General features: G+C 29.1%; 1 protein-coding gene across 1 annotated transcript in view; it reads right to left on the minus strand.

Annotated features, from left to right (window-relative positions):
- Positions 1 to 27,622, minus strand: part of LOC121122242 (adenylate cyclase type 2) — a 221,979-nt gene that overhangs the window by 120,764 nt on the left and 73,593 nt on the right. Inside the window, exons 7-8 of the mRNA XM_040717230.2 lie at positions 13,645 to 13,756; positions 10,111 to 10,238 (exon numbers count right to left, since the gene is read on the minus strand). Coding sequence (XP_040573164.1) covers positions 10,111 to 10,238; positions 13,645 to 13,756 — 240 coding nt within the window. The remainder of the gene's footprint in view (positions 1 to 10,110; positions 10,239 to 13,644; positions 13,757 to 27,622) is intronic.

Raw genomic sequence — 27,622 nt, forward strand, 5'->3', positions numbered from 1 at the left:
TTTTGACAGAGTTCTTCTTCCTTTCTAACGTTTCGGACTTGGTGACTGCATAGACGGGGGTTCTGGAGACGCCCAACTTCTTGAAGCTCACGAATGAAAATTCGTCATTCACGTTCAAGTGTCATTTACTTGGCATGTACGTAAGATAAAAAGGTCACGTTTGGTTTATTTATATCGAAATATGAATTAATTTCAATCATTTAACCTTCATTAATAATTGAATTAGTAAGTGTTCAGATTTGAATGGATCACCCGGTATAATCAAAAAGAAACTGTGGAATATCTAATGTAATAGTTCCAAATCTTTCATAGCAACCTATTTTGGGGAATCAATCAGGAAAGATCCTAATTCTAAAAATATATTATTTATACATTAATTTTTTGTACAAGAAACTACTTTATCTTGCGATTATTTATTAATCAAGTAATTAAAGTCTTCATTATTGAAGAAAATCAACTAATTACCATGATGTTTGAGGTTATTAATAAAAATTCTACTGCGGTTCAAATAGAATTGTTAAAGCTTTTAAGTCAAGAATGGTCTCTAAAATAAAAATCTTTGAATTTCTAACAGCAGCCTTCACTTTCATTGACACGGTATTCTTACTTTTCTTACAAAAATCTAGCCACTTGGAAAAAAAAATCGTCCAGATGCTCGCAAATTTCCCTAATCTAGTCAAAAATTGGCTAATTTGGCAATATTGATGGGAGAAACAACAGCGGTAGCGTGATGAACACAAAACATAAACCGAAAATGCTCAATAAGGTCTCTGACGTTGTGTTGAGGGACTTAAGGAACTTTTACATTTAGTATGAAACTGTCTTGGTATGTTTTTAACCGTGTTTTACATGCCTGAGGCATTTGGTTTAAAAGCAAATACGGACCCCATTGACATTGGGGTAAAGCCCACAGGTTGGAACTATTGATCGAAGAAATGACGATTGATTAGTAGTAAAACAAGAAAACAAATAAGGGAAAACGTAATATTACTCTAACTATTTTATCACATTTTTTTAAATTAATCAAACATCTGTACCTATTTTTTTTCATTTTGGGTATGTAAACATGTGACTAACTTCTTTATATTTTAACTAATTCAAAGTATTTGCCTATAAATTATCTAATTTACATCACATGCGAACTTTTTGTATGAGTGGCATCATAAGTACATCAAAAAGTTATGATGAAGTAGAAGTTTCATCGTGTTTTTTTTTGTTTTTTTCATTACAACTTTTAAAAATAAATTACCTAAATGTGTTATATGTTATTAAGTACTAAACACTTTATATTAATTGTAATATTGTTATTTTTTAATAACTAAAATTAAATTGAGCATATGATTCGGTATTGACGGTAGGAGCATCGCTAATTTTCTTCATCTAGCCCCAAAAAAATATCAACACCAAGATATAATTACTTAAATGAATTGCTTTATTTAATATATATATACAAGCAGAGGATGCATATGTTGCAGGGCTAAAAACAGGATAATAGAAACAAATAAATATAGAAAAATAAAAGAGACCGATAGAGGGATGAAGAAAAAGACAGTTGAAGAGGAGGGGTTGGGATGGACAGAGAGAAGGATAATTATATAGAAAGAAAGAAGGGAAAAAGAGTTTATATTTTGGTCAACGACAAGCTCTTAAAGACCTCAGAGGCCAAAAAAAAGATCATAGGAACATGTTTCGTTATTTTTACGTCTACTTGCTAAATTTTGGACTGATATGTTCAACCATTTTGGAATCCATATATGATAACACCCAAAGCAGACTAATAAATATTTATAATTCCTCAAAAAAAGGGATTAACGACGCCACTTGTTATCTTGAAACCAATATTTTCTTACCAATTTCAAAAATTCCTCTCTATTTAAAATTATTTTTTGACTCAATACATGATGTAAAATGAAATACCCTGACAGGAGCTTCTGCAAAATTTTGTTTTAGGTCATCTCAAAAATTAGACAACTGATCCCTCCCGCCATCCCTTTTACGATTGTGAAATCGTAAAACCTGTTTTAAATATAGTAAAGAAAAAATGAAGGATCAATACGATCAGGAATTTTAAAAGGAAGACTGGCTTGTTGCTATGCCTCACAAGCTTCGATCCCAGTTAATAACAGAATATTTGGTAAAATTCTAAAAATATTTGGTCTGCATGATTTAATAAAAATAGAATTTAGAATTTTAAAAATCTTTAATTATAAATAGTATAAATGCTGTATTGAACTTATGAAGGATTAAGAGTCAGGTGTATACTTCCTCACTCTTTAACGTGTGTTTCTTATTGCTAAACTTCTATATTTCTTCATTGTGTTAGTATCTTCTATTTTTAAACACATCGTACTTCGATGTTTATTTTTTGTTTTTAGTAGTCTGCTTCAAACTATATATGTTGTAAAACATAAAAAATACCACAAGCTATTTGGTAAATAACCAAATAAGTCAATAATACCAACTGATATTTATCTCTTAACTAATCCTAGACTATCATTGTCATATTATTTTTTCACAATTTTGAAAATCAATATTATATATATATTTCATAATATTAAAATTCTACATTGTATTTTATTTTATGCTGTATCAAAACATTGCTGAGTAATATTTTAATAAAAGCGTAGCTTTACATTTTTATTTGTATATTATAAGCTAAAATTTCTTCATAAAATAATAAAATGAGTAATATATATACAATGAGGCATCGACAAAAAAATTGGAGTCGTAATATATCTTTTTTGGGTTGGGTCACGAACTGAGGGGTTATTTCATAGTTTGTCCAATTTTTTATGACGTAATAGAATTTCAAGTATCAGTTTTCCAATTTATTATAGAACCTATATAAAGGTGTCAGTACTCCAATAGCACAGTAGCCCAGTTATACAAAGCAATACGTATATCCCTTCATTTGACTAATCAATAATATTACTAATTTATTATGAAAGTCGAGCGAGAGAAATCTTAATCTTTTCTAATTTGTAATATAATTAATTCTAGATCAGTTTTTTTTATTTTCATAAGAAGAAGTAAGAATTATCCCATATCCAATACATAGGTAGGTATAACTTCAACTCAAAATAGTAGTACATAGAAAAATAGTGTGTAATAGACATTTAACTCCATTCCTTGTCTATATTTATTGTTTTGAAGAAGCAACTAGTGTTACTTACCTTTAAAGATTCCGGGAATTACAAAATCCCTGTTCATAAACCAAAGAAATATTACAAAAAGTTTCCCTTTTACTGCTAGATATTGATATTTTAATGATTTTAGTAGCTTGTTTTTTTTTGTTTCTACATATGTTGACTAAAATAGTTATAAGAATTGAAATACGTCTTTTTGTTTTATTTTGTTGATTTTTATTCAGTTAGTATTATTGCTATTTTTTTTATGGGATGCTACTATCTTTAGATTGGATATTTGAGTATTTTGTTTGTAAGGCTTAATCGGGTGATTGCATTTTGGTCAATAATATTAACTTATACTTCTTTAAATGCAATTCACCAGAAAATTTTAGTTATTTCTTAAATATTATGCGCTATCTAAATAGTGGTATCAAAAATATAAATAATATTTATATGATTAAAATACTTCTCAAGACCATCCCGTCCTAAATATGAAAACCAATGTATTATCAAATTTTTGAGCAAACAGTGTATACAAACTGTCACAGTTTCGAAAATGATTTTTTTTAAAAGCTTGATGAGTTCTGATTTATTTGATAATAAAATCACCTTCAGTCTCAATTAGAGTCTCTATACGAGGCTAAGAGTGCAAGAAGGCCTTATGTCCGGCGAGTTAAAGTCGTCAAATTCTTTTTGGAAACATTTGATACATTTTTTTTTAGGGTGCCAAGTCGCTTAAAAGTCTCTAATTGCCTCCTAACCTTAAAAAGAATATATCACCGAGTCCCAAAATTTGAGCAATTGTTATCCCATCGCACCCAGATCAGGTTCCAAGGGGGCCCGGTGCCTTTTCCAAATATTTGGGATCACAAATTTGTCAACTGATTCAATTTTTTTTTTTAACTGATGAAAGCTTGAAAATGTTATCTAACAAAAAAAACCTGCCTGTGTTTCCCCTAGAGAACATACTAAAGGGATGGCATAGATAGCTTGCACACTCTGCATGTAAGGTATATTTAAAACTATTTAAAATATAACTAAAATGCTCAACAATTTTTTTTCTATTTGGCAATTGGAATAGTGGTTTTATTTGCAAAAATGTAAACATACTCTATAATTATTGAAGAGAGAACATATCAAAATAAAGTACTCCCGAGTACATGTGCTCATGAAAGGCACAATATGATACTAAGTATTGTTTGTGAAATTTTAAGTGGGTGTTTGTCCCTGTTGGACTCAAAGTAGAATTGAGGATCAACAATGCTGTAATTCCTATATACTTGAAAGATATGCTGTGGAATTTGAGTTTGACTACCTTCCTCTCATAACTGTTCCCATCTAATTTAAAAAAACAATATGAGAAGTTACCTACTCCTTTTCCAAATATTCTTAAAATTGAATAGTTTCTATGCCGTCCATCAGCAAATCAAGAAAAGATTTAGAAAGCCAATTTTCGATTAAAAAAAAAAATATTATATATATATTTTTGAACAGAGAGTTTAAAGTTCAGAATTTCCACTTCCAAATCATATTTGTTTTGATCGAATCAAACACCAGCAAGTGTTTAAAAGGGAAGCAAAAAGACAGCGGGTTGCTGACTTACTCTGCGCCGGAATATCCAATAACCTCCATTTTTGAAATTGTTCCTTACGAAAAAAACAGTTGTTTATGAGGTTAAGAAGAACATCAAGAATGGAAAAGTCTGGAGAATAAGCTGATGAGTGGAGGGTAGAACAAAGTGAGAACAGAGGAGTTTTTAGCTCTATTGGGGGACACCATTGAGGACAAACCAACAAGTTCAACATAAAATTTTGTAGGAAGTTGATTGTCTCGCATAAGACAGTCCACAGAGCCGTGAGGGACCTCTTATGTCAGAAGGAAACGTTAGGTAATTATTGAATCGGTAAAAATCCAGGAGTGGTGCCAATCTAATCTGGCTGATTTCTGGCCATTCAAACTTTGACCCCCACATCTTCTGACTGTGCTCCCCTAGGTTATGGGATCAGGGGCTATATGTAAAGTAGAATCTGTGATAATACTAAATTGTCTGTCAACATCCTTAAAGCTGCTGTTTAGGATAAATGGGCTGACATGCCGGGCCACTATGCTGTGAGGGTCAGCAGTGCCTTCATTGCTGAATTGAAGTCACGGTTGAGGCAGAATGTTGATATTTTGATAAATGAATGTTGAAAGTGTATTTAATTAATTGCATTAAAAAAATATTTCACAACCACCGCCCCTGCAAACCTCCTTGAGGCAATTGACTTGGGTAAGTTTTTTTTGTTTTTTTTTGCAATTGGCTGAGACAAACTGTGTGTCCCTTTTTGAATTGTCTTTACATAACCCCACGTCATATTTTATACAACTGTATGTTTATTGTAAAATATTATGTAAACTTTAATACATTAAAATATTTTATTTTGATAAATTGAATGCAATTTAAAGACCTCATTGTTAAGGTTTTAATGAGAAAGAGGGTTTAATAAAATATTGTAATACTAAGTATATATGTATAGTTTATGAGAGACTTTGACTAATAACATATTCACTCCATCAATCAAGATCAAAGTAATTTGATTGCTATATTTGATGCAGTTAAACAAACGCAGCATATTATTTTTTGTTATATTCTCAAAACATTCTAATTAAAGCTATTAAAGCTTAAAAAGGTTTTTTTTAATATTTTTAATTAAGTTAATATGAATGTGTAATAAAAAACGTATATTTTATCCTAAAAATGAAGTACTTTTACAAAGTAAAAGCCTGTACTCATATGATCACAATAAGCAGATTTGAATACATTTGACACGTATAAACTCCCATCTTTAGATTCCCAATATAAAAAACACTGTATAGCAGAACCAAAAAATTACATATTAAAGCGTGTACCAAATGTTCAACTCGCTTTTTTCACGCCCAGAAAGTTCAACTCCAACTCAATACAAGTTAATCTCGAAGTAAGTTAAACTCTAGGAAAACTCGTCTCAAACAATATGGCGATAATATAAAAGGAAGATGAGATTTTTTTGATGAAACGCATTATAAGTTTTTTACTTGAATAAAAAACTGAAGAGGATTTTTTAAAGCGTCAAAGACAATATTTAACCACTGACATACTTTCTAACAAGTTTTAAAAATGATTGATATATGTTTAAATTTGTACATGAACATTTTATTAGCAAGTTCACTTAATTTGATCACGTGTTATTGGAACTTTAAATCGAATTTTGATATCATGAATTTAATGAATTTCAGTTACTGAGGCTTGTTTTTAACCAGCTAATCCCTTTCTTTTTTCGTTATTCTTGCAACATGAATAATTATAAACTTTTTTTTTAATGACGTCTCAGTATCTTTTATGATCAGTACAAGCAAATAATAATTTTTTATCAGGCTCAGGTAACTTTAAAAACCGCAGCTCCTAAGGACTTTATTACTTTTTTGAAAAAAAATAAATAATAGTATTCATATCAAAGGATACGCTTATCATACTGTCGCAATATTGAGAAAAAGTATCCCAGCTTGTTTTTATGTTATTGCAGCCCATATAAATTTGAATGAAAAAAATCAACTATCATATAGTAGGTATTTTATTCTTTTTTTTCATATAACTATTTTTATCTAATATAATCTTTTAATATAAATGAGAACTTGTACTTAACAAAACTCTTTGTTTTACCCTTAACCACAGATTGAAACAAATTACCTACATAGCTTTAAGATACTTTATTTCCCTAAATTGAATTTTGTTATAATATATAACCAATGTTGTGCTCTCATCGGTCTTGCATTTCAAGTGGTTCCAGTATTTGTGCTTTTATTCCTATATAGAATATATGAAGAAAATATAATATATATCATAAAAAATGAATCAGTCTTAATAAGTAAGTCAATTTTTTGAATTTTCTATTGTTCATTTGCAGTGTTTTTAAATTATTTTTTACATCCCTATGGTGATACAGCTGTGTCTGAGCTCCAAATAGCTAAGGGCTTCTTATGGACCTTCTTATGACACATGTGCAATGTGTATTAGGGTGTCCCGTTAATGTTTTTTTTATTAAAATTTGCTTAAATTTACACACATTACGAAAGTATTAAAAAAAAGTGTCCATCATTTAGATGGCTCCATCGCTTCTCAATGTTTGTAAAAAAAAAATACATCTTCACAGATTTAAACCGTATGTCAAAAATAATACCAAAATGCATTTTGAAAGTTATTTTATGATTAAAACAAAAATTGGCACTTAGTAGAACGCAAAAACTCCGCTTATGGTCATTTTTTGGTGTGATCTTAACCTTGGATATTGACTTTGACCTCTCAAAAGGCAATATGCTCATATTATGACCAGTACCAAGTTTGATCAAAATCGTTACATACCATTTATTATTATATTTTATTTTATTATTAAAATCAATGATACTAAAATTTTGCATCATTTAGAGGGCTCTACTGGTCTTCCAACTTTTGTACAAATTTACGTTTTTGCATAATTAAACTGATTGCCTAAAATAATAAAAAAATGAATATTGGACGCTATATATGTATAGGTATTTCCACATACACACCTTGTATGTGTAGATTGAAAGCAATCTTCCATTCTTCATCTTCCTACGCCCCTCTCCATCCTGATCCTCTCCTCACAGCCCCACTTTGAAAACTACTGTCTTAAGCAAATTTAGTGGAACTTTGCCACTACGTATAAGTTAGGTCCGGCCCTATTTGTATCTAATAAAATTTCCTGGACCCAAATTTTATAGCAACATCCTTTGTTTTAAGTACCTGTTACCAAACTAAGCCTCTATAAAATAAGATCTGATACCAACAAAGCTGAACTGAGACTGAAACTGTTGAAAAATAACCGAGTTTGGGATGAATAAAACCGCTGAACCCGATGCAGACACAACCTGAAGTTTTGACGAATATAAAATATGATAGTTCATCAATTTTCAATATAAGAGGATTAATTTATCCTGGCATCAATTTAAGTGCTTAGATAATTATCGTGTTTATATAATCACGATAGATATTTATGGGGTGAAACTATTTTAAATGAGTCATTTAAAAATGGAAATACTTTATGTATTAGTCCTCTAAAGTATTTCAACACGTAAATATTACTAGAAAGAAATATATTAGAAGAATCATCATTTTGAAACGCGTACAATGTACGATATTTTATATAGAGTAATATAATTTTTATGTAACGTTTGTTTTGGTCTCGTGTAGAAATAAATTTGAAATATAGTGTCGTAAATCATAAATGAACGTTGATTTATATATTTACATATAATAAAAAAATGAAAAGGTATAAAAGAGTAAAATTATTGGTCTTATATGAAGCAAACTTGGTATTTATATGAAAATGTAATATACAGGGTGCGACCTCCATGGAACAACCAAAACGATTTTTTTAAGAAGGCCATGGGATTGTGGTCCTGTGAGCTAGGAGGTCAGATGACTTGGTCCGACTATGTAAAAAACCTCTGACTTTGTTTGTGATCAGCACGCTTTGCTATTGATTTATAATCACCACCAGACTCTTACAGTCTCTTCCTTACTCTCTAGGCAAAACAATTGTCCATTTTTCAGAAATTTTCAATCTCGACATTTTCTTTACCGGTGCGAATGACAACAAGCACACCCTGCCATTTCCACAATTGTGGAATAACTATATTGTTGATCCGTGACAATTTTTTTAACAGACGCCGAACACTTCTGAATTGCAGTAAAAAAACACCTCCATTCTGTGCATGCTCAGATGTTGTAGGTACTGAAATTTGTTGTTAAATAACAGCCTAATGCAGAACATAAACCATGTTATATAAAAGTTTATTTAACAGAATAAAGTCTCACTTTCGAGTTGAACTGTGTTGAGGGTAATGATTGTTTTCTTTTTTACTTAATATATATATTTATAATATTTTTGGAGCAGAATTTAAATTTTTATTTTAAACAGATACCTAGTAAAAAATTTATTAATAACATTCAAAAATGTAAATTTTATGGTTTCTGTTATTTTTTCCAAAATGTAATTGGCTTTCTTTTCATGATAACAATAAATATATTCCAATAAAATTGAACATATGTGTTTATTAGAATTAAACACAGTACTTTAAAAAAGGCTAAGCTTGTTTATTCAAAGTTGGGGGATACACCTCACCCTAATGCACAGTTGGACCATGGATTGAAATTGTATGCTTTTGATTGCTTAAACCTCAAGAAACATGAAAACTACCTATATAACTCAAAATTTATGGTTTGGTCGCATACTGTTAGCAACATTTCACATGCTAAGTAAATCAACCTTGAAACCTTTATAGATATACAAAAATCTCATTTCAAGTAACAAATCTGTAAAAAACATTTTAAATATAAAACTTTTAAGATGTTTCATTTTTGATTATGAAGCTATATGTCTTCACTTTATGACAAACTAAGTCATTGATAATTGTAATAAAAAATGAGGAAATTATTAGATTGCCAATTAAAATATCAATTTTCCTTCATTTTTTGTACTTAAAAAGCATTTTCTCCAAATCAGATAACGATACAGAAATAAATGAAGCATTTTTTGAATTCGGAACAATATTATTACAAACTAAAAAATAAATTTTTATCTTTGAAAGTAAAAGAACAAACAAAATTATTTTAATATTTAAAAAAAAAAAATTCTTTAAGCCACCAAATCAGACATTTTTGACTAATTTTGTTATTTTCATGTTTTTTGTTGTAAAAAAATCTGGAACTTACCATCTCAATCAAAAGGAAAAATGTTAAAACTTGTTTTGATTAGTGTTATAGTTAAAAATGTTAAGGTGTATCATTGAAAATTTTTCAGAGACAATCATTTTTTTGAAAAATGTTAAAATTTAATATTGTTCTGTATTGGCCTTACAAAATTGTTTCAAGCGATCAATATCTTTACAAATATGCATTACTATTTTAAGATTTAAATTATTTTTAGTAAATTTAGTCACTTACATGATAGCCTCTATCATTGCCAGTCCCATATGTACACAATTGGTTGCATGATTTGGACGACTAACTGGAAGACCAGAGACACAGTAGTAACAATCCCCGAGGATTTTTATTCGCATACACTGATTTTCCTAAAAAAAATATTAATAAATGAGTATTCATATGTTGGATTTTCAAATTCAAATAAATTATTTATAAATAGTATTCATAGACGTAGGAGAAAATAATTTTTATAGGGGAAAACTTTAACTTTGTTCAAACATTAATAAATACGGCAATAGGTACATATTTGGAACATAATTTTTCTTTGGAGAGTACTAGTTCATAATTTTCATCGTCGCAGTTACATATTTCCTTATTATTTTTTTTCTTTAGAGAAAAATTTCGATTATTTTTGTGTATTAAATTTGACAATCTAATGACGTGACGTACCTGAAAATATTATCTTAACTTCATTTCAGAATCAATAGACCCTAATTGAGGTAATACAGCTAGGTATGTAGATTACAAATACAAAATTGTAGCTAATTTGGTTACGTTTACCTCTTGTATAATTACAATTTCTAAGTACGTATCAAACAAAACTTTGTTTTGATGTGTTATGTTAAAAGCATGAATTGCAGCAAATATTTTTATTATCAAATAAAGATTCTCTTGTCACTCAATTTTCTTTAATTGTATCAAGCATAAAGTGATATCGCATAGACTGCTATTTTAATAAAGAAGACATTATTAAACTTCAGTTGAGAAAAGAAGGAAAAAACCAATAGTTTTCCTTTGTAGTTATTTTCTTCTTTACTAATTATTATATACGTACAATAATATAAGTTTATAATTATAATTAAATTAGTAACTACTTTAAACATATAATTGGATCTGTCGTCAAACACCTATTCCTTTTTTCTTGTTTTCTGTTTCTTTGATTTGGAAGGGAACATCGATCGTTCTCAAGTAAGTGGAGACGTTACCCACCAGGACATATACCTTGCTCTGAGTAAGGCAACAGGTCTAATGAGCTGTCTGAAACCTTTATCCTTTCCCTCACTTAAATAGAAAATCACCACCATTACCAGATTTTCTTACATCCTCCCTCCTTAATTTATCCAAGTTTACAAAATCAGATAGCAATGTTGGGAGTCTAGACCCAGTTAGCTTCATATTTATACTGGTGTCTCAAGTAAAATATTCAAACGTGAATCAAAACCTATAGTGCATATATTAAGAAACTAATGCAATAAACTACAAAATAAGGACTTCGGCTAAAGTCTAGTTTAACCCAACACTCAAATATTGGCCAAAGTTACTAATGAACAAAGCATGCACAGTGTCTTAAAATTCTTCCCTATATGAAAAGGATCATTAATAAGAAAAAAAGGAAAACAAGTTATCCTTGTTTTTATGTACTCAAGTTTTATTATGTCTATTTTATTTAATAAACAATCTAGGAGCGATCATATATTGCTCTTTACATTCAAAGAAGTTAGAGTCACTAAAAAAACTATAAACACTACAATCTTTTTTTCCCCTAAAAATATATATTTTTAAAACATGTTTTATAAAATAATGCACAGCAAAAAATATTTGCTTCATACATGTTTATAAATTACAATTGTGCAAGAATGAAATTTGAACCAAAATTTTGTATTAGTGTTTTTTCACCTAGATACAGTACCAAAATTGGGGTCTGCTAATTCTAAAAAGGATTCATAATTTCAAGGGCAACTGCATCACCCAAATATATATTTTTTACAGTTTATATCTAGGAAATCTGCATATTATAATCTTCAAAATTCAGCGGCTCATCATATCAAAAAAAAAAAGATTTTGTGATTTGAAAAGTTTTATTTAGAAGTTAAATTAAATACATTAAATTTTGGAATATCAAAAATGACTAACTTGGTATTTTCTCACACCTAAGCAAATATAATTTTAAAGACAAGAACATCTTTATTCTGATATAGTGAGCTGCTGACCTTTGAGGATTATAATATACAAAGATCATATAAATAAATTGCGTATGCACACAAGATAGATGTGGTAACTTGTCTTTAGCATTCAATTTATTTGAAATTTAGTTCTACAAAAAGGTCTAAGCTATAAAATAAAACCATTGAAGTTTTGTAGACTAAGAAACTTAAAAAATTCTTTGAATTGTACTATATTTAAATAATGATACAATTAATAATTATTTCATCATTATAATTTCAAAAGATATTGTTATATCAGTATTTCAATATATATAAAATTAATTTTTTTCTCAGATTGTGTTAACATTATGAGTCTATTTAAAATTTATAGGATTTACAATCAAACATACTCAATTTTCTTCATTTCAGTATTCACTACGAGAAAAGCATTGATGGAGGAAAAAAAATCTTTCAATTTTTTTGACATGATTCTATCATAACAATTTTAATTACATTTGCTTTCTTTTTTGCTTCATGTTTAGTTTTTAATATGTCGAACATTTAATATGTATAATATGCATTTCTATATCAGAAATCTTAACCGATAATTCCTCTCTTTTTTGATATTATTTTTTACTTTTTATACTAAGGCAGTAATTCATTTTACGTATTGCGGTCATTTTTTTCTGTTTTGACAGAACATTTAATATATTTAGTAAAGTTTAATTAATGGTTATGTGTAATCACACAAATTATGTATCCAATATTATGTTTAAAAAATGTTCATAAATGGCAATGCTTTTAAAAGAGAACATTTGCATTAAATTTGTAACAAATCTATGATTAAACTATGGAAAATAATACAACAAATGTGTTAACAAGATAAGTTTACTTTTTAATGGAAATTTTATACCAAAACATACACCTTTCAAATGAAATAAAGTAATAAAACAGGTTTCAATTTTCAATCAATTTGACAGATGGTAAAAAACAACTTTTAGTCTTGTCAAAGACTACCCTAAAAATATAACTTTCATACATTGATCAGGATTTGGAAGTCTATTTATAGCAAAAACGTGACTTGGTAGATAATGTAACTAATATATTATGATGGCAAAAATATGTAATTATTTAATTTTAAAAAATTACCAAAGTCAAAAAATAGAATATTGATTATTCTAAAAATGGTTTCATATATTAAAAACTAATAAGAATATATTGAATTATTTTACATGTGGAATACTTAGTTTTAAATTGATATAAAAAGACTGTTGTTCTATCTACAATAGCTAAAATGACGCAATTACAAACTATGTTCTTTTAGCACTTTGACATAGCCTCTTGTAAAAAGACAAGTTACTTAAAGTAGAAAGTGTGTGGTTAGAACTTATACGTTCTTTCTAAAATTTATTATTTTCTTCGCTTATATGTTCTTCAATTTTAGCTATGACTGAAAATTACCTATAAGGATAGCAAGTACTGCAGGAATGTTCAATGGTATAAAAGATCGACCGATAAAAAAAGACTGGAAGGAGAGGAGGGAAAGACTGATTCGGAAATCAGTCCTAGGACCAATCCAACACTAATTATACTTTATGACAGAGTCTACATCAATGCATTTTTTACTCACCTGTGCTAACTGATCAAATCTTCCAAACAGCTGGTTTAACGTAGAAACAAGCTCAGAAGCAGTTAATTTCTCTGAGAGCGGAGTGAAGTTGACGATATCTGCGTATAATATACTGAAAAAAAAGTATTTAACAATTAAGAGTTTTAAAATATATGATATTATATAATATTACATTTGAACTTTTTAACCCATCTATGTACACATACAAAACTCATTCTCAAATTAATAAAAAAGTTTCCGTTTTAACCTTACAAAAGCGTTACAATAAATTAGCTCTACCATAAAAACCTAGCAACGAAAGTAACTACTGCTTGGAAACATTTAACGTTAATACATTTTTGCATAGCATAAGGGGGTAAAAAATACTTAATATTACTGCTAGGTATATTATACACAGTAAGGTGAGGCTTGTGCCCAACAAATCCTTATATTTTGTCGAAAAAGGCTGAACTTTTTTGAACAGACCTGTGCAATTTCATTAAAACATATGCATTATTATTTTGCGTACAAGTCGATTAAGTTTTGGAAAAGGTGATAAAAAACTATATAAATCTCTTTTTTTGGGGATTTTTAATGTTTCATTTTTACACAAAATATGTACTTCTGTTTAAGATACAAAAATTTGACAGTATTTATATCATTTAAAATTAAAGCTCTTATACATATATTACCCAAAACAAATGGATGAAAATTTTATAAAATGACACCATTTGTGTACTTCATTGATTCATATGGTTATCAATAAATAAAAGAACAAATAATTCTAATTGATCCTGATAAATTAAGCAATTTTGATCATAAGAGAGGAGTTGATGCCTGGAGAAGAAGGATTCAAACATATAGAATTGTAAGTTGCATGCATTTTACAGTATGCAAAAAAATTATAATGCAAATGAAAGCAAAATCCAACAAATTATTATTTAAAATGTATTCGCCTTTGGCATCAATAACGCCCTGGACTCGAGCTTGAAAACTGGAGCAAGTCTTAATTACAGTTTTTTGTCTCAGATTTTGGAATTCCACCGGGATTCTGTTTATCAGCATGGATTTTGTATTGTAGGATGATCTTTTGGTATGTCGCTCAACTCTGCCCTACACAAATAAGTCCATGGGGTTGAGATTCAGTGACCTTGAAGACCAAAGACTGGGTCCAACAAAGTAAAACAAAATTGACAACTAGATAAATGTTTAGCTCTTAACATCTTGTATGATTTGTATCAAAAATTATCTGGCACAAACTTCCTTATCAGCTCTTTAAAACAGTTTAGAGCACTGGAAATGGCTTTCATCAATTTGGATGGTCTTTATCAATGATTTTTTTAATCATTGATGAAGACTTTCCCCCTGGTAGTCTGACCTCATCTTGTAATCAGCACACTTTGTTGTTGATTTATAACCACCTCCAAATTCTTCAAGTTTCATCCTCACTCTCTGGACAAAAAACATTTCCAGTTTTAAGAAGTTCGCAATCTCAAAATGGTATTGTCCAGCACAGATCGCAACAAGGACAATCCACCTTTTCCAAAATCGTGGAATAAATACTTTGTTGATCGATGTAATTTTTTTTAACTGATGCCAAACTCTTCTGTCTAACTTGCTGCATAAACAACAAACAACGTTCTACCTGTACAGCTGTTGAAGGCGATTAATGTTCCTTATTAAATAACGGCTGTAAGCTATACATGCAGAATGTTTATTTATATTATTAAAATGTTATTTTCATGTGGAAGGATGCTGAGGGCAATCACTTTTTGTATCTTTTTTACTTCATTAATTACAAATTAATTTAGAAACAGATTTGAAATTTTTGTTTTAAATAAATACTTAGTTAAAAAATATTAGACACATTTAAAATGTAAATTTATGGCTTGTGTCATTTTTTCCAAAATTTCCTCGCCTTCATGCTCAAAGTTAAGATTAAAATAATTCAATGAAATTCCACATATGTATTTAATTGCACCAAAAAGGCTAAGCTTGTTTGTTCAAAGTTGGGAGATTCCCCTCACCCTAATGAATAGTTGTATGTTTCTGTTATGGTTGAACTGTGTATTCTCCACATTCATATAGATAGTAGATTCAAATAAAGTGTTTAATATAGGCAAATAAAAGTAATGCTTGGAAAAGCCGAAGTTTAATATCTTGTTAAAAATGTATCCACATATATTTAATGTTCATATTGTTCGTTTATGTTTTAATATTGAGAGGGGTATTAAATATTCAGTATCTACTATCAGTTACATTGATAAAAAAAAAAGAATGTAAATTCTAATAATAACTTCATTGATTTAATTTTAAATCAATACAGGAACTTATGCAACGTAATGTGTAAGAGAGAATCTGGGGGATTCGAACCGCAAGTGACAACAAACACTCAATTTATTCCAAAATCGTTGGGATTTTACTTTTCTGATCCTGCTCAAACTTGTCTGTAGTACCGTTAGTAATTTTGTGCTTATAGATTTTTGGGTGTAAAATGCAGGTGTGATGAAAGAATAAAATGTAGTTACACTTATGACCGGTTGTTAAATGGGTTTGACCTTTGTTGACTACACTAATTTTTTAAGGAAAAAAAACATGTATATATATATTTTTTTTTATTTATAATTATAAAAGTGCAAACCATAATTTTTATAATGCGTGACAATCAGGCTGTATAAGTAGTTACAGAGTTGGCGTGGTTTAATACTAGAAGAAAGATTTTAAAGCATTTTTTTTTTTTTTTTTTTTTTTTTTTTTTTAAATACAGTCAATTACTATCATGCATTGAATTAGTGAAAATCATGCGTTGTGTCATAGAAAATATATATAGCAAAAAAATGGTTGGATATAATATTTTTTTTAAATAAACTGATTGCAGTTTAACTTCTGAGATTCATTGTTACAATTTTTGAAGATCATGTAATTTCATCCATTTCTAATTTAAAATAAAAAAAAACTATTTCTTAAATTCATTTTTATAATTTCAAATTTGTAAAATTACTTAAAAATTCCAAAGAATTAGTGTTACCATATCTTTTGTTTTTCGAAAAAATTTAATTAGTGTAATTTGTTCCATTCAGGTAATTACAAATGGATTTATTCTGGAAAATCCAAAGTTTGTCAGAATAACCATAAGCTAATTATTAGATCAACTAATTACCCCAAAAACTTTCCCTTTAAAACCTTTTTAATCAAAATTTATATAATAGAAACAAAAAATCCAAAAATCACTTTACATTAAAATGCCAAACCTCAGTTTATTCGACAATAAGAGAGAAAACATATCTGTTATGATTTTTAAAACTGTGTAAACCATAACTTTAAATATGTATCATTATTATACACAAAAAAAGAAAACTTTTCGGATTTACATAAATGTTGTATTACCTTTTGGAAAAAGGAAGTTATGTGTCTGCACCCTGTATATTATAAATATTAAGGTCGTGGGATCGACCCAAAAAGTTACAAGAATTCTCTATACTCTTATAGGTAAAATATCAAAAATTTATAAAAATCGAACTAATGAGTTCAATATTGAAAATGTAAGTGATTTTGATGGTTTAAAGATATAACAAGTAGACTGTACGATATCACCCGGTTCTCTCCTTTACAATAAACTTTCATATGAAGATTGATATTAAAGTAAATACTTTTTGAGGCCGCTTATACTTACTTATATGTGGTATTCATTATTAACAAAAGTAGTACTATAGAATCATAACCACTATGGCCTCTAGATATGGAATATTTCATTAAGAAAGTAAACTGAGTCTGTTTGTATGGATGTATATTTGTGTCTTTTCTGTAGAGTCATAAATATACAGAGCAGGGACAAAAAACTAACAATAGGATTTATTTACAGTTTTATTTCCATTATTTTTAATTAAAAGGTTTCATTACTCAAATTAACGACAGCTGAAACAAAAATAAAAAGTATAAAAATGTCAGAGCAACAGCAATCTCCTGTGACCTGGTGTTAGTGCCCAGAAAGCTATAGAGACCGTTGGTATCTCCATCCCGAATGACTACAACATCAAGAAGTTCATAAAAGCCCCATACAGCCAAGAAGAACTAAAAATCTGCAGCAACAATATGGTGTACTTCATGCCTTCCTCTATGTTGCCCTCATGCAGATCTACCATTTAGGGCTTCTGGGAGAAGAATGGCATACTTATCATCAAAACTAGGATTTACTCTGAGCTACCATCATGAAAGCGTTTTACGCCATAGACAATCGTCAAGAGCCGTCAATTGGTTCGCTGACGTGGTGATGCTACTATTGCTTATGAAAGAGAACATATTGAATGAAAATAGCGTTAATCTAACATATTGCAAATTATTTTGTGCTGCCTTTTCTTGATTCCATAAAAATCACGTGTTTCGTAATTCAGTCATACTACTACAAGTTTGGGTAGCCACTCTGTACAGTATAGAGATTTTATAAAATATGAGTCAATTACTTATTTTTAACAACAAGTGTCATCAAAGTTCATATTAAAAAAAGAAAAGAGAAGTAAACTATATAAATTACGGCTATGACATTCGATAAGAACCTGATAGTTTTTTTATTTATCAAGCCGGTATCATTACTATTTCATTTTAAAGAATAGAACACTTATATAATGAATAATTTCTTGTGAATTTGCTCATAAAAAATGTAAAGTTACATTGATAATTTCTTAGGGAGTTATATTCTATATAAATTAACAAAAATGTGTCTGTCGTAGATCATAATATATCTGGTCAATGATAGTATTTACTAAAATCAGAAATTATACAAATGTTACTGTTGATACGTTAAAGCGGTATAATCATCACTTAATAAATAAATCTAAAAATGACTTTCTTTTATTTTTATATACTTCTCAACAATGACAAATAACTATAAATCAATATATTGATAGAGAATACTTATCTAAAAGCTTTTGAAATTTATTACTATGAGTTATTAATAATATACATTATCACTTTAAGTCATCAGGATAATCAAAAGAAGTTTGATGGTACTTGTGTTGGATTTGATTGTATTACATCAATAATAGATAATAGATAAAATATTATGTTACGGGTTTTCAGTAATAATAGAGTTATTTGAGAAGAATAAGAGTATAACGTTTCATAACTTAGACTTACTGCTTTCAAACGTAATTGTGTTATTTAAAAAATGTAGAAAAATTCATTATAGAGATCTTAATATTACTTCCAATTTTTAGTCATGTCCGTTAGAAATTTGATGGTGTTAAGAAAAAATATATTAATTATTCAAATCCTAGGCATAAAAAACTATCAATGTAAAGAAAATTCAAGATTATCAAATTTTGATCAATACAAAATGTAAGAAAATTAGTTTCTCTAAGCAACAGAGAAAGGAATGTCAACGTAAAATCGAGGAAGAAACAGACGCTTAAGTCAAGAATTAAATGTAATATAACAATCAGATGAGCTATTCCGTATTGTAGAAGGTAAGATACACGCAGACGACAAAAATTTAGTGAAGAGCAAAGGACATGCCCTTATTGGGCCGTCTTTAGTATTTTTGTTTGGGGTAGGAGCTTTAACTAAAACATTGACAAAAAAAAGTTTTTTATTCTTGGCATTTTATAAATGTATCAGAACGATATCGTCACCATAATTATCAATAATAAGGTTATTTAATGTTCCTTGAATTGTTCAGATGAAGTTGCACTAATTAAGTACATATAAGTAAAAATTAGAATCAGTTTTATTCAAAGCAGATATCAAATATTATAAAGTTTCAATGGAATGACCCATATGAATTCATAACTTATCGTCTAAACGAGGACAAACTAAAGTTTCATTCGAAGCCATAAATTGTTTTGTGTTGCACATATACAAGATACCAAAAAAAGCAAAACTTTTTGTATAATGTTTAACTAGCATGTGTGAAGTTGAAACCTTTTTAAAATCTGAAACAAACCTGTGTGAGTATTATTATTTTGTATAAAAAACACTAATTTGGCAATTACTAATAAGAAGAAAAAAAACTTTTATCAAACGTTTTCACATACTAAAATTATTTTAGGCAAAAAAAAATAATAATATCATTTAAAGACTCTAATATATTTCTTGTTAATCCGAAATTGAATACCAAAAAATAAAAAAATTTGTCTAACTTTCAAATTAATCTACTAATTGATAATTGCACCTTATTTTTACAATGGACTACTCTACAGCTTCTTAGTAAAGGTAACACTCAAATAGCTCTTATAAATGTAATGTAATGGAAGTAAACTTTTTGCTTCTAAAGATTTCTTTAAAAAATATAATCATAATGATTAAACAAATATTTTATAGAATTGTGACGTAGTGGGTGGATATATGTCTTTCTCAAGAGTAATTGAGGATGTACGCCCATTAGATTGTTTTTTTTTCTTTCTCAATAAGATGTTTCTATACAGTTTATACTGAAAGATTAAAGGAAATCAAATAAGATAGACTTAAGTTAGTACGAATACCAAGAGAATCTACATAATATAACTTTCTACAGAGCGGTCAAGATAAATAGAGAAAATCTTTAGCACCTAGTATCATTCTTCTGTGGAGGCCCTGAAGAAGTCCATTATCCGTACAATGGCAAGGCTGGATCTGTACAAGGTGGCCTGGACCTGTCGAAGCTTCTGGCTTTAAAGACCAAGATTATTAAGAGAGGCAGATCTCATTAGAAATAATTGATTTTCATTTTTTTATAGTTTAAAATAATTTAAAAAAATATAGTTCTACCCCATCTAGTTCGTATGTTATAAGGCTTTAAATATTTTTCTAATTTATAAAGATCACTCTGTCCTTTAAAGTTTGAATGAGAATATAACCAGATATATTCATTCTGGTAGAAAATATGAAAAAAATTGTGGAATAAAATTCCAACAAAGCACGCGTGTGAGAAAGATAGAAGGAGAAAAACAACAATAAAAACCCTACTCACCATACAAGATACGAGAATATAGATAAATATCTCCAATTTATCTCTGTTCTATTATCTTTTATAACTTGTGAGTATTTTATCATTGATGTTCTCCTTACATTTTAGTTCATTGTACTTTAGCATGGTCTGTCAGAGCTAAAGTTAATAATGATTGAACTGTACAAGGAAAATAAACGATATGTTTCAAAGGCAAAGCCAACCATTTAATATGATATGAAAAATAAGCTACAAAACAATCATATAAATGAATGATATTTTAGCTGATTACTTTAGGCTTCTTTACATTTTTAGGGAGTATAACCAGTCGTTAAAGTGCATGAAGTATGTATGTTCTCGACAATTCAGATTTGGATACTCTGTTGCTGTTTCATCAGATGTTCCTTATTCAATAAGGAGATCTGAGATATCTCATTAAAAAATCCCTAAAGATCTCAAGATGGGATATAAAATAAATCAAATCTTTGAAAATGACTTTTTAAAGAATACTTTAATTACAATTACTAAGGAGGATCCTCAATTTGTTAAGAATCATTGACCAAAATGTACAATTTATATAACAAAAATTTCACATAGCTGTTGAGGGGCTAAAGAGATAAATTTTCCCGTGATGATGTAGAATGAAAGAGTAAATTTAGTAGGAATGTGAATATTGAGAAAAATGAGATGAGCATATATTTTAGTTAAAGCAAAATATGAATGCTCTTAATATTGTGACCAGTAGGGTGGTCTAATTACCACTATTTTATTCATCCTCAGAGTATTCGAAAAATTAAATTAAAAAAGCACTTAGTAAGAGTTTTTTGTACTGAAAGTATTTCCATTTATATATACCAAGATGGCATTGGTTCTCATATATGGAGGAAAATAATAAATATTTTTGGAACAACAAAATTAAATTAAATTCTTATTCGTACATTTTGTTAATTATCATAATATTAATTCATAAATCCAGTGGAATCGAACATTGTTTTAATAAATCCTTACTTATAATATGTTTTCTGTAGTTATTCAGCCTAAAATACAATTCATGGTTGCATTCATGTAAAATATATGGTTAAGTTGAATAGCAACACAATTTTTGAAAAACTAGCGCAAATTACAGCCTTTGTTTCAAAAACTCAGATTCGAAAGTTGGGATAAAATTGATTTGTGATACTCTACTACCTTTGCTATAAGTTTACATATTATGTTTCACAATACCAATGAGTTTGACAACTTTTGTAGTATATATATCTCTAAAAATTCTATACGATTTTTTTTATAGATCAATTAATTGATTAAGAAGAGCAACATCAAAACTTTTCTTCCCGGGTTAATTAAAGTGAAATATCTTGAATTATTTTTGTAAATGGTTTTATACCCCAAAAAATATTAATACCAATTGTATTTCATATCAAACATATTCAAATATATATAAATACAAGCAGTAATATCCCAAATTGCCCGGAGTATTTAAGTGTAGACTTAAAAAAATTCTTAAAAGTTAACTACAAAAGGAATTCTTAGTGTTATTCTCCGTTTTTCATGAGCACAATCACATTAACTACTCTATAGAATCAGACTTATATGAATTCTTATTATGAGTATTTTCCTCCAAAATGAAAAAATAGTAATAAGATATTTTGTCCCAAAATTATATTTTGGGACAAATAATGAGTAAAAAAAAGGATCCGTGTAAAGAAACCCCTAAGTAAAGTGATAAGAAAGGGAAAAACGGTTGTTCCATGTGGTTCTTTTACCTTTTGCCCATTATTTAATAAGTCGTGGGTGGGTTAATATCTCCCTTTAAAAGAAAAATTATTATCTACCTTCATTTTAAATTAATTCAAAAATTCATAATAAAATAAATATATATGAATTGAAATATAATTATGATATTTTCACTACACTAATACTAGTTAAAACTAGAAAAATATCTTCTTTAAAGCAGTAATTCATTTTATCCTGCAAAATATATATCCGCTGATATTAAGAAAAGGTCTTAATTCAGTATTATTGCATGTCTCGCTCCCGCCTTCTCCTCGCGCTCTTACACTAATCCAATCTTTTCTTTTTATTATTCACACATATTACATCAGTGAAAAATCATTAAAGTTTGTAATTCAAAACAGAAAACATACAATGTCCAAATAATAATTATAAAAATACAAATAAGTCAATTTATGAGTTTGAAATATTGAAAGTTTTATTACAAATACAAAGGAGGAAAAGAAAGAAAATAAACCGGTAGATTAAAACTTATATCAAAAAGTGAGGTTTTCGAGCGAGTAAACGTTAGTAAAGACTCTATATGTATATTCATATTGTGTATAGTATTAGTAATACTTATTAGTTCTTAGTATTTCCTTTTAATAAAGAGGGAACTGAGAATTAATATTGCATCTGTTCCGTAATCACAAAGACTATAAGGGAGTTTCTGGTTTTGGTGCTTCACAGAGTATATTAGACCCTGTACATTGGAGATGAAACATTCAATTCTCCACCTTTACTCATACCGTGAGGACGTTACAATGAGCCAATCTGAGGGACTCAATCTTGCATGATAGTTTATCCAGACTTCTTCCTCCACCATCTTAAGGATCAGGGTAATTTTGATACATTGGTTGAACAAATGAAAAGAATTCTCCAATTCTTTTGAGAAAAAATAACAAATTATCTTCTTAGCATCTTCCCGGGACTTATTAGAAAAAATACAGGACGTCTGACTGTTTACCTCAGCCATCTTTGAAAAGTGTAAGTGAATAGGTTCTTTAAAATGACGTTTGGATCTAAATGTTCCATGCCATCACTAATACCAAGCCTCTCGAACCTTCGCCTTGTGATTGATGAAATTTTTTCCTCTTCACGACCAATAATAAGAGTTGAAGCTTGGTTTTTAATTTTGTAAGGAATTACTTATAAGGCAATGAATGCAGGGATTGAAGGACTGATATAATTACTTTTGAAACCTCCCCCATATATCATCATCCACTGTGTTCTATGGGATAAAAATAAGTTATTCAACACGGGGGTCCCGTCTGATATATTTTGGCCTGCAGAAGGAATCCTTGTATTGCTAAGGAACTCCTACTGTTCAGTAGAGGATGATAATTTAGTAGGTTGATTGACTCTAGTAAAGGGTGGACACTCAATGATAGAGCTCCACACTTGGGGCATCTTCCTCCAATGATGACCTGATCTTTTAACTCTCCAAACATTTGACTTGGAGCCATACAGATCCGTTCAGCAAATTGAAAACCAAGCCATCGTAAGAGTTTTGTTTTGATATGAATTTCCCAAAAATAAACAAAGCTTCTGAGACGTTTGAACACGAGAGATTCAGTGCCTTCCGCATACTTTTGATGTGTTTAAAATCAAGATTTGTTTAATCCATGCAAGTTTTTGGGGAATTAATCTTCAACCTTGAAACGTATGTTCTTGCATGCCCTCATAATAAATCTTCGCTTGACTTATAAATACTTTAAAATATCATCTTTGAAAAAGGAATGTGTCTCAACCGATTGAATGTTTTTGGGAGGATTTTGATGTCCAAGACCTTTAATTTTTCATCTCAAGAATTACTGAAAAATTTGAATTTTTTGGATTGTAGATAAAAATTTTACCATATTTCTTAGCATCAGGGCTGCAGCTAAAAACTTCAATCCCTAGAAATGAGTAAGACTAACTAAATATTACTCGTTAAAACTTATGTCTTATGTTGGATGAGATCCTGTTCTTCTCCATATTGATGGAGAGACCTGAAAATTTTCTGAAATTACGAAGGACTACAATGGCGTGAGAGATGGAAGATGAAAGTTTTTCTTGTGTTCCCGTTAGAAACAAGATAAGATCGTCTGCATATTAAACACTTCAGTGACTTTTCATTTATTTTCAGACCTTTAAGGCTGGAGTTGTAATTGATAATCTTCTTCAATCTTTTCATTGCAATTAAAAAGAGGGATAGAGATAGAAAATCAATCTTATGTTATATGCAAACCCCCAACAATATTTCAGTCAGGCGATTACGTTATTATTTCTTACATCAAAAATATCAAAATATCTACATCATAGAGTACTATATAAAGCGAACCCTGTATACTTGTTGGATGCCATATGCACAAGTCTGCAATATTTCATTAATATGCTTTCATATATACATTATATAAAGATATACAAACTTTTTTTTATTAATATAGACGTACTAAGGCATATAATTTGAGAACTCTAAAATGAGAAATCTCTATAGTAATTTTGACACTGATACTTATAAACTACTAAAATATTTAATATTCAAAAAGGTATAAATATAAAAAAAGTTTTTTACAAAATCTTGTAAATGTATCTCCCTGGTATTATTTATACACATATACTATGAAACAAAGGACAAAATAAAAAAGGAGTTTTATTAAAATCGTATGTATTTTTTGCTGTGACAACAATAATTAAATATGTTATCTTTTCATTTTTTTTTTTTTTTTTGGTATCCTGTCTGTGCAAAATTGATAAATTTAATGTTTCATTGGAAGCCATTTCTATAGTAGATACATCTAATTTTTAATAAAATATGTCGATGTTATATATCAAATCAAGCAATTCTAACAAAAATATAGTTTGAGGTAGAAATTTTTTCTTGACAGGATTAAATATGACTTTTGTAAGTAAAATTATACAATAGACATATCCTTCAGAAAAAATGAATTCCACCAAGGCTGCACATAGAAGAAAATACTTACGAGACCCATTTTTATTTAAAAAAGTTAAATGTAATGTATATATATATATATGTATATACGTATATATATATTATAATACTATGCAGGTGTGTTCGTTAATGATGAGACGCTCTGTTTTAGGTTGGATAAAAGCTAATAACTTGAAAAAGACACAATTATTAAATTGTGTACCATCAAGACATGTAATCTTGATTATGACAGACAATCTTCACTCACTCCATTCATTATTGTTAGCAACAATCCGTTCCAGCTTGCCCCTGAACTTTTTGCAGGGGTTATTATAGTTGGCTCAAACGTCATCTGCAGCGCCCTTCAACTAGTCCTTGTCACTTCGACTGCTCTTCAAACGCCTAAATGTTGGATAGTCTATTTGTACAGCATCAAGGTGAGTAGGAAGGCCAACACTCTTATGGTAAGAAGCAATGAGCTCCCTTAATCCTTCTGTGAGAGCTAAAGTTGTCTTGCTAAAGACAGCAGTACTCTCTGTAGGTACCTCTGGCCCAGGAGAAGATATCCTTTATCAATTCAATTACATAGGTGGCTGAATCAACATCTTGCCAATTTGAAGGAAGTCGAAATCGTACATTTGAGCCTCTGCAGTCTCATTTAATCTTACTGGACATAGCCGAACCCTCTCAGGAGCTTTATCAGTCCCTCTCTCGAAGAATCAGTATAAAAGTTCGTTCAAGTAAATCCAGACAATATTTTACTACGGCCTTAAACAACAACCTAAATATTTAACTTAGTTATTTCAATTTTAAAGGTAGGGGTTCAGCGTTAGCTTTCATTTACATACACAACTTTTAATTCAAGACATGTACATATTCACGATGGAGGAGACCTGGAAGAAAACTATCTTATAATTGGCTTGTGCAGAACACTGCCTATTGTACATCAAGTTAATGCTCGGGTATCTAAAGAGAATTGTCTAAAATACCTCTAATGAGCTCTATTTGAGACATCTGATTCTGTTTTAATCAAGATGAAATGCTTAATCACTCTGTTTTTAAATATTTTGTAGATGTAGATGGTTTGACTGATTGGCTGACAAGAGCCAATCACATTGCTTCATCATTTTTAATGGCAAATGTATAAGTGTTTCGTTTTAAAACAACAAACTAATATATTTATATAATGATTTATAGAATCTTAAATTAATTTTTTTTTTACAACAAATCACTTTTTAAAAATTAAGTAGATAATATTTTTAAATTTTACAGTTGAGTGTTCGTAATATAATACATAAATAGATGAAACTATATAATTTGAATAGAATATATATTGCCAAATCTTTCAATATGAAGTACAGTTTTAAAATTCTTAGTAGGGTCTTTTATTTTCCGGGAAATGGTCTTTGTGAAGAATCCCAATTTTTTTTTTAAGTTATGGGATTCCCTTAGTAAATCATAAATACAATGACATTGAAACATTTATTTTTATGTTTTAGGAAAAAATGATACATTTTAAGTTAGTCTTACTCCATAATATATTTTTTATTTCTACGCGCTTCATTTTTCTTAGTATAAGAAATGTATAGTACTCAAGCTTTGTATAAATCAGCTTTTTAATTACGTAACACGCAAAAAAAAATACAAAATAACCTAATTTTGGGTGGAGCTAGATGTTAATAGTTTAGAAATATACTACCAGACCCGTGGGCTAAAAGTCAACTCGTGTATAACTAGAATCATTGTATTGTAACATCTCATACTGCATCTACAACATAAATGATATTCAAAATAGAAGAATTTTGTGCAGATTTGGATTACTAGTCCTTAGTTCATCTTCCACGTATCAAACCCGCATTAAATAATACACTTAAACAAAACTGGAGGGAGTTACTAGACACGGATGAAAAGACAAACTTTGCTTTATTAATATAAAAGATAATTTCCCAAGAACCCATCAATGGTACATTTTGTTTTTCATCAGCAGACTCACACTTTGTAATTCAATACTTAGATGTTATCTCCTCAAGAATAAACTGATGATTATAACAGCTTAATATATATATATTAATATCATGTAATAGCAATTGAGTAAATTAGTATTCAGAGCGCTACTATGCTGAGCTTTTGCCACGCACACTTGTTGCTAAAACTTCATTTAAAGTGATATTCAATATTTTTTTATGAACATAACGCTTTTCTTTTCATTTTTATTATTAAGGGTGTGCTCGATTCAACAAGGAAAATGCCTGCAATATTTTTTTAATATAAGTGAATTTATTAGCTACATTGTATGATTACATTGTTATTGTTTAGAGCAAAAATAACTGTACTCGAGATACATTCATGTTATTTTTTTACACCCTAGATAATTCTTACTTTGAAACCATTTTACA

The sequence above is a fragment of the Lepeophtheirus salmonis genome, chromosome 7 (genome assembly GCF_016086655.4).
Source record: "Lepeophtheirus salmonis chromosome 7, UVic_Lsal_1.4, whole genome shotgun sequence".
In the NCBI taxonomy this organism is placed as follows: domain Eukaryota; kingdom Metazoa; phylum Arthropoda; class Copepoda; order Siphonostomatoida; family Caligidae; genus Lepeophtheirus; species Lepeophtheirus salmonis.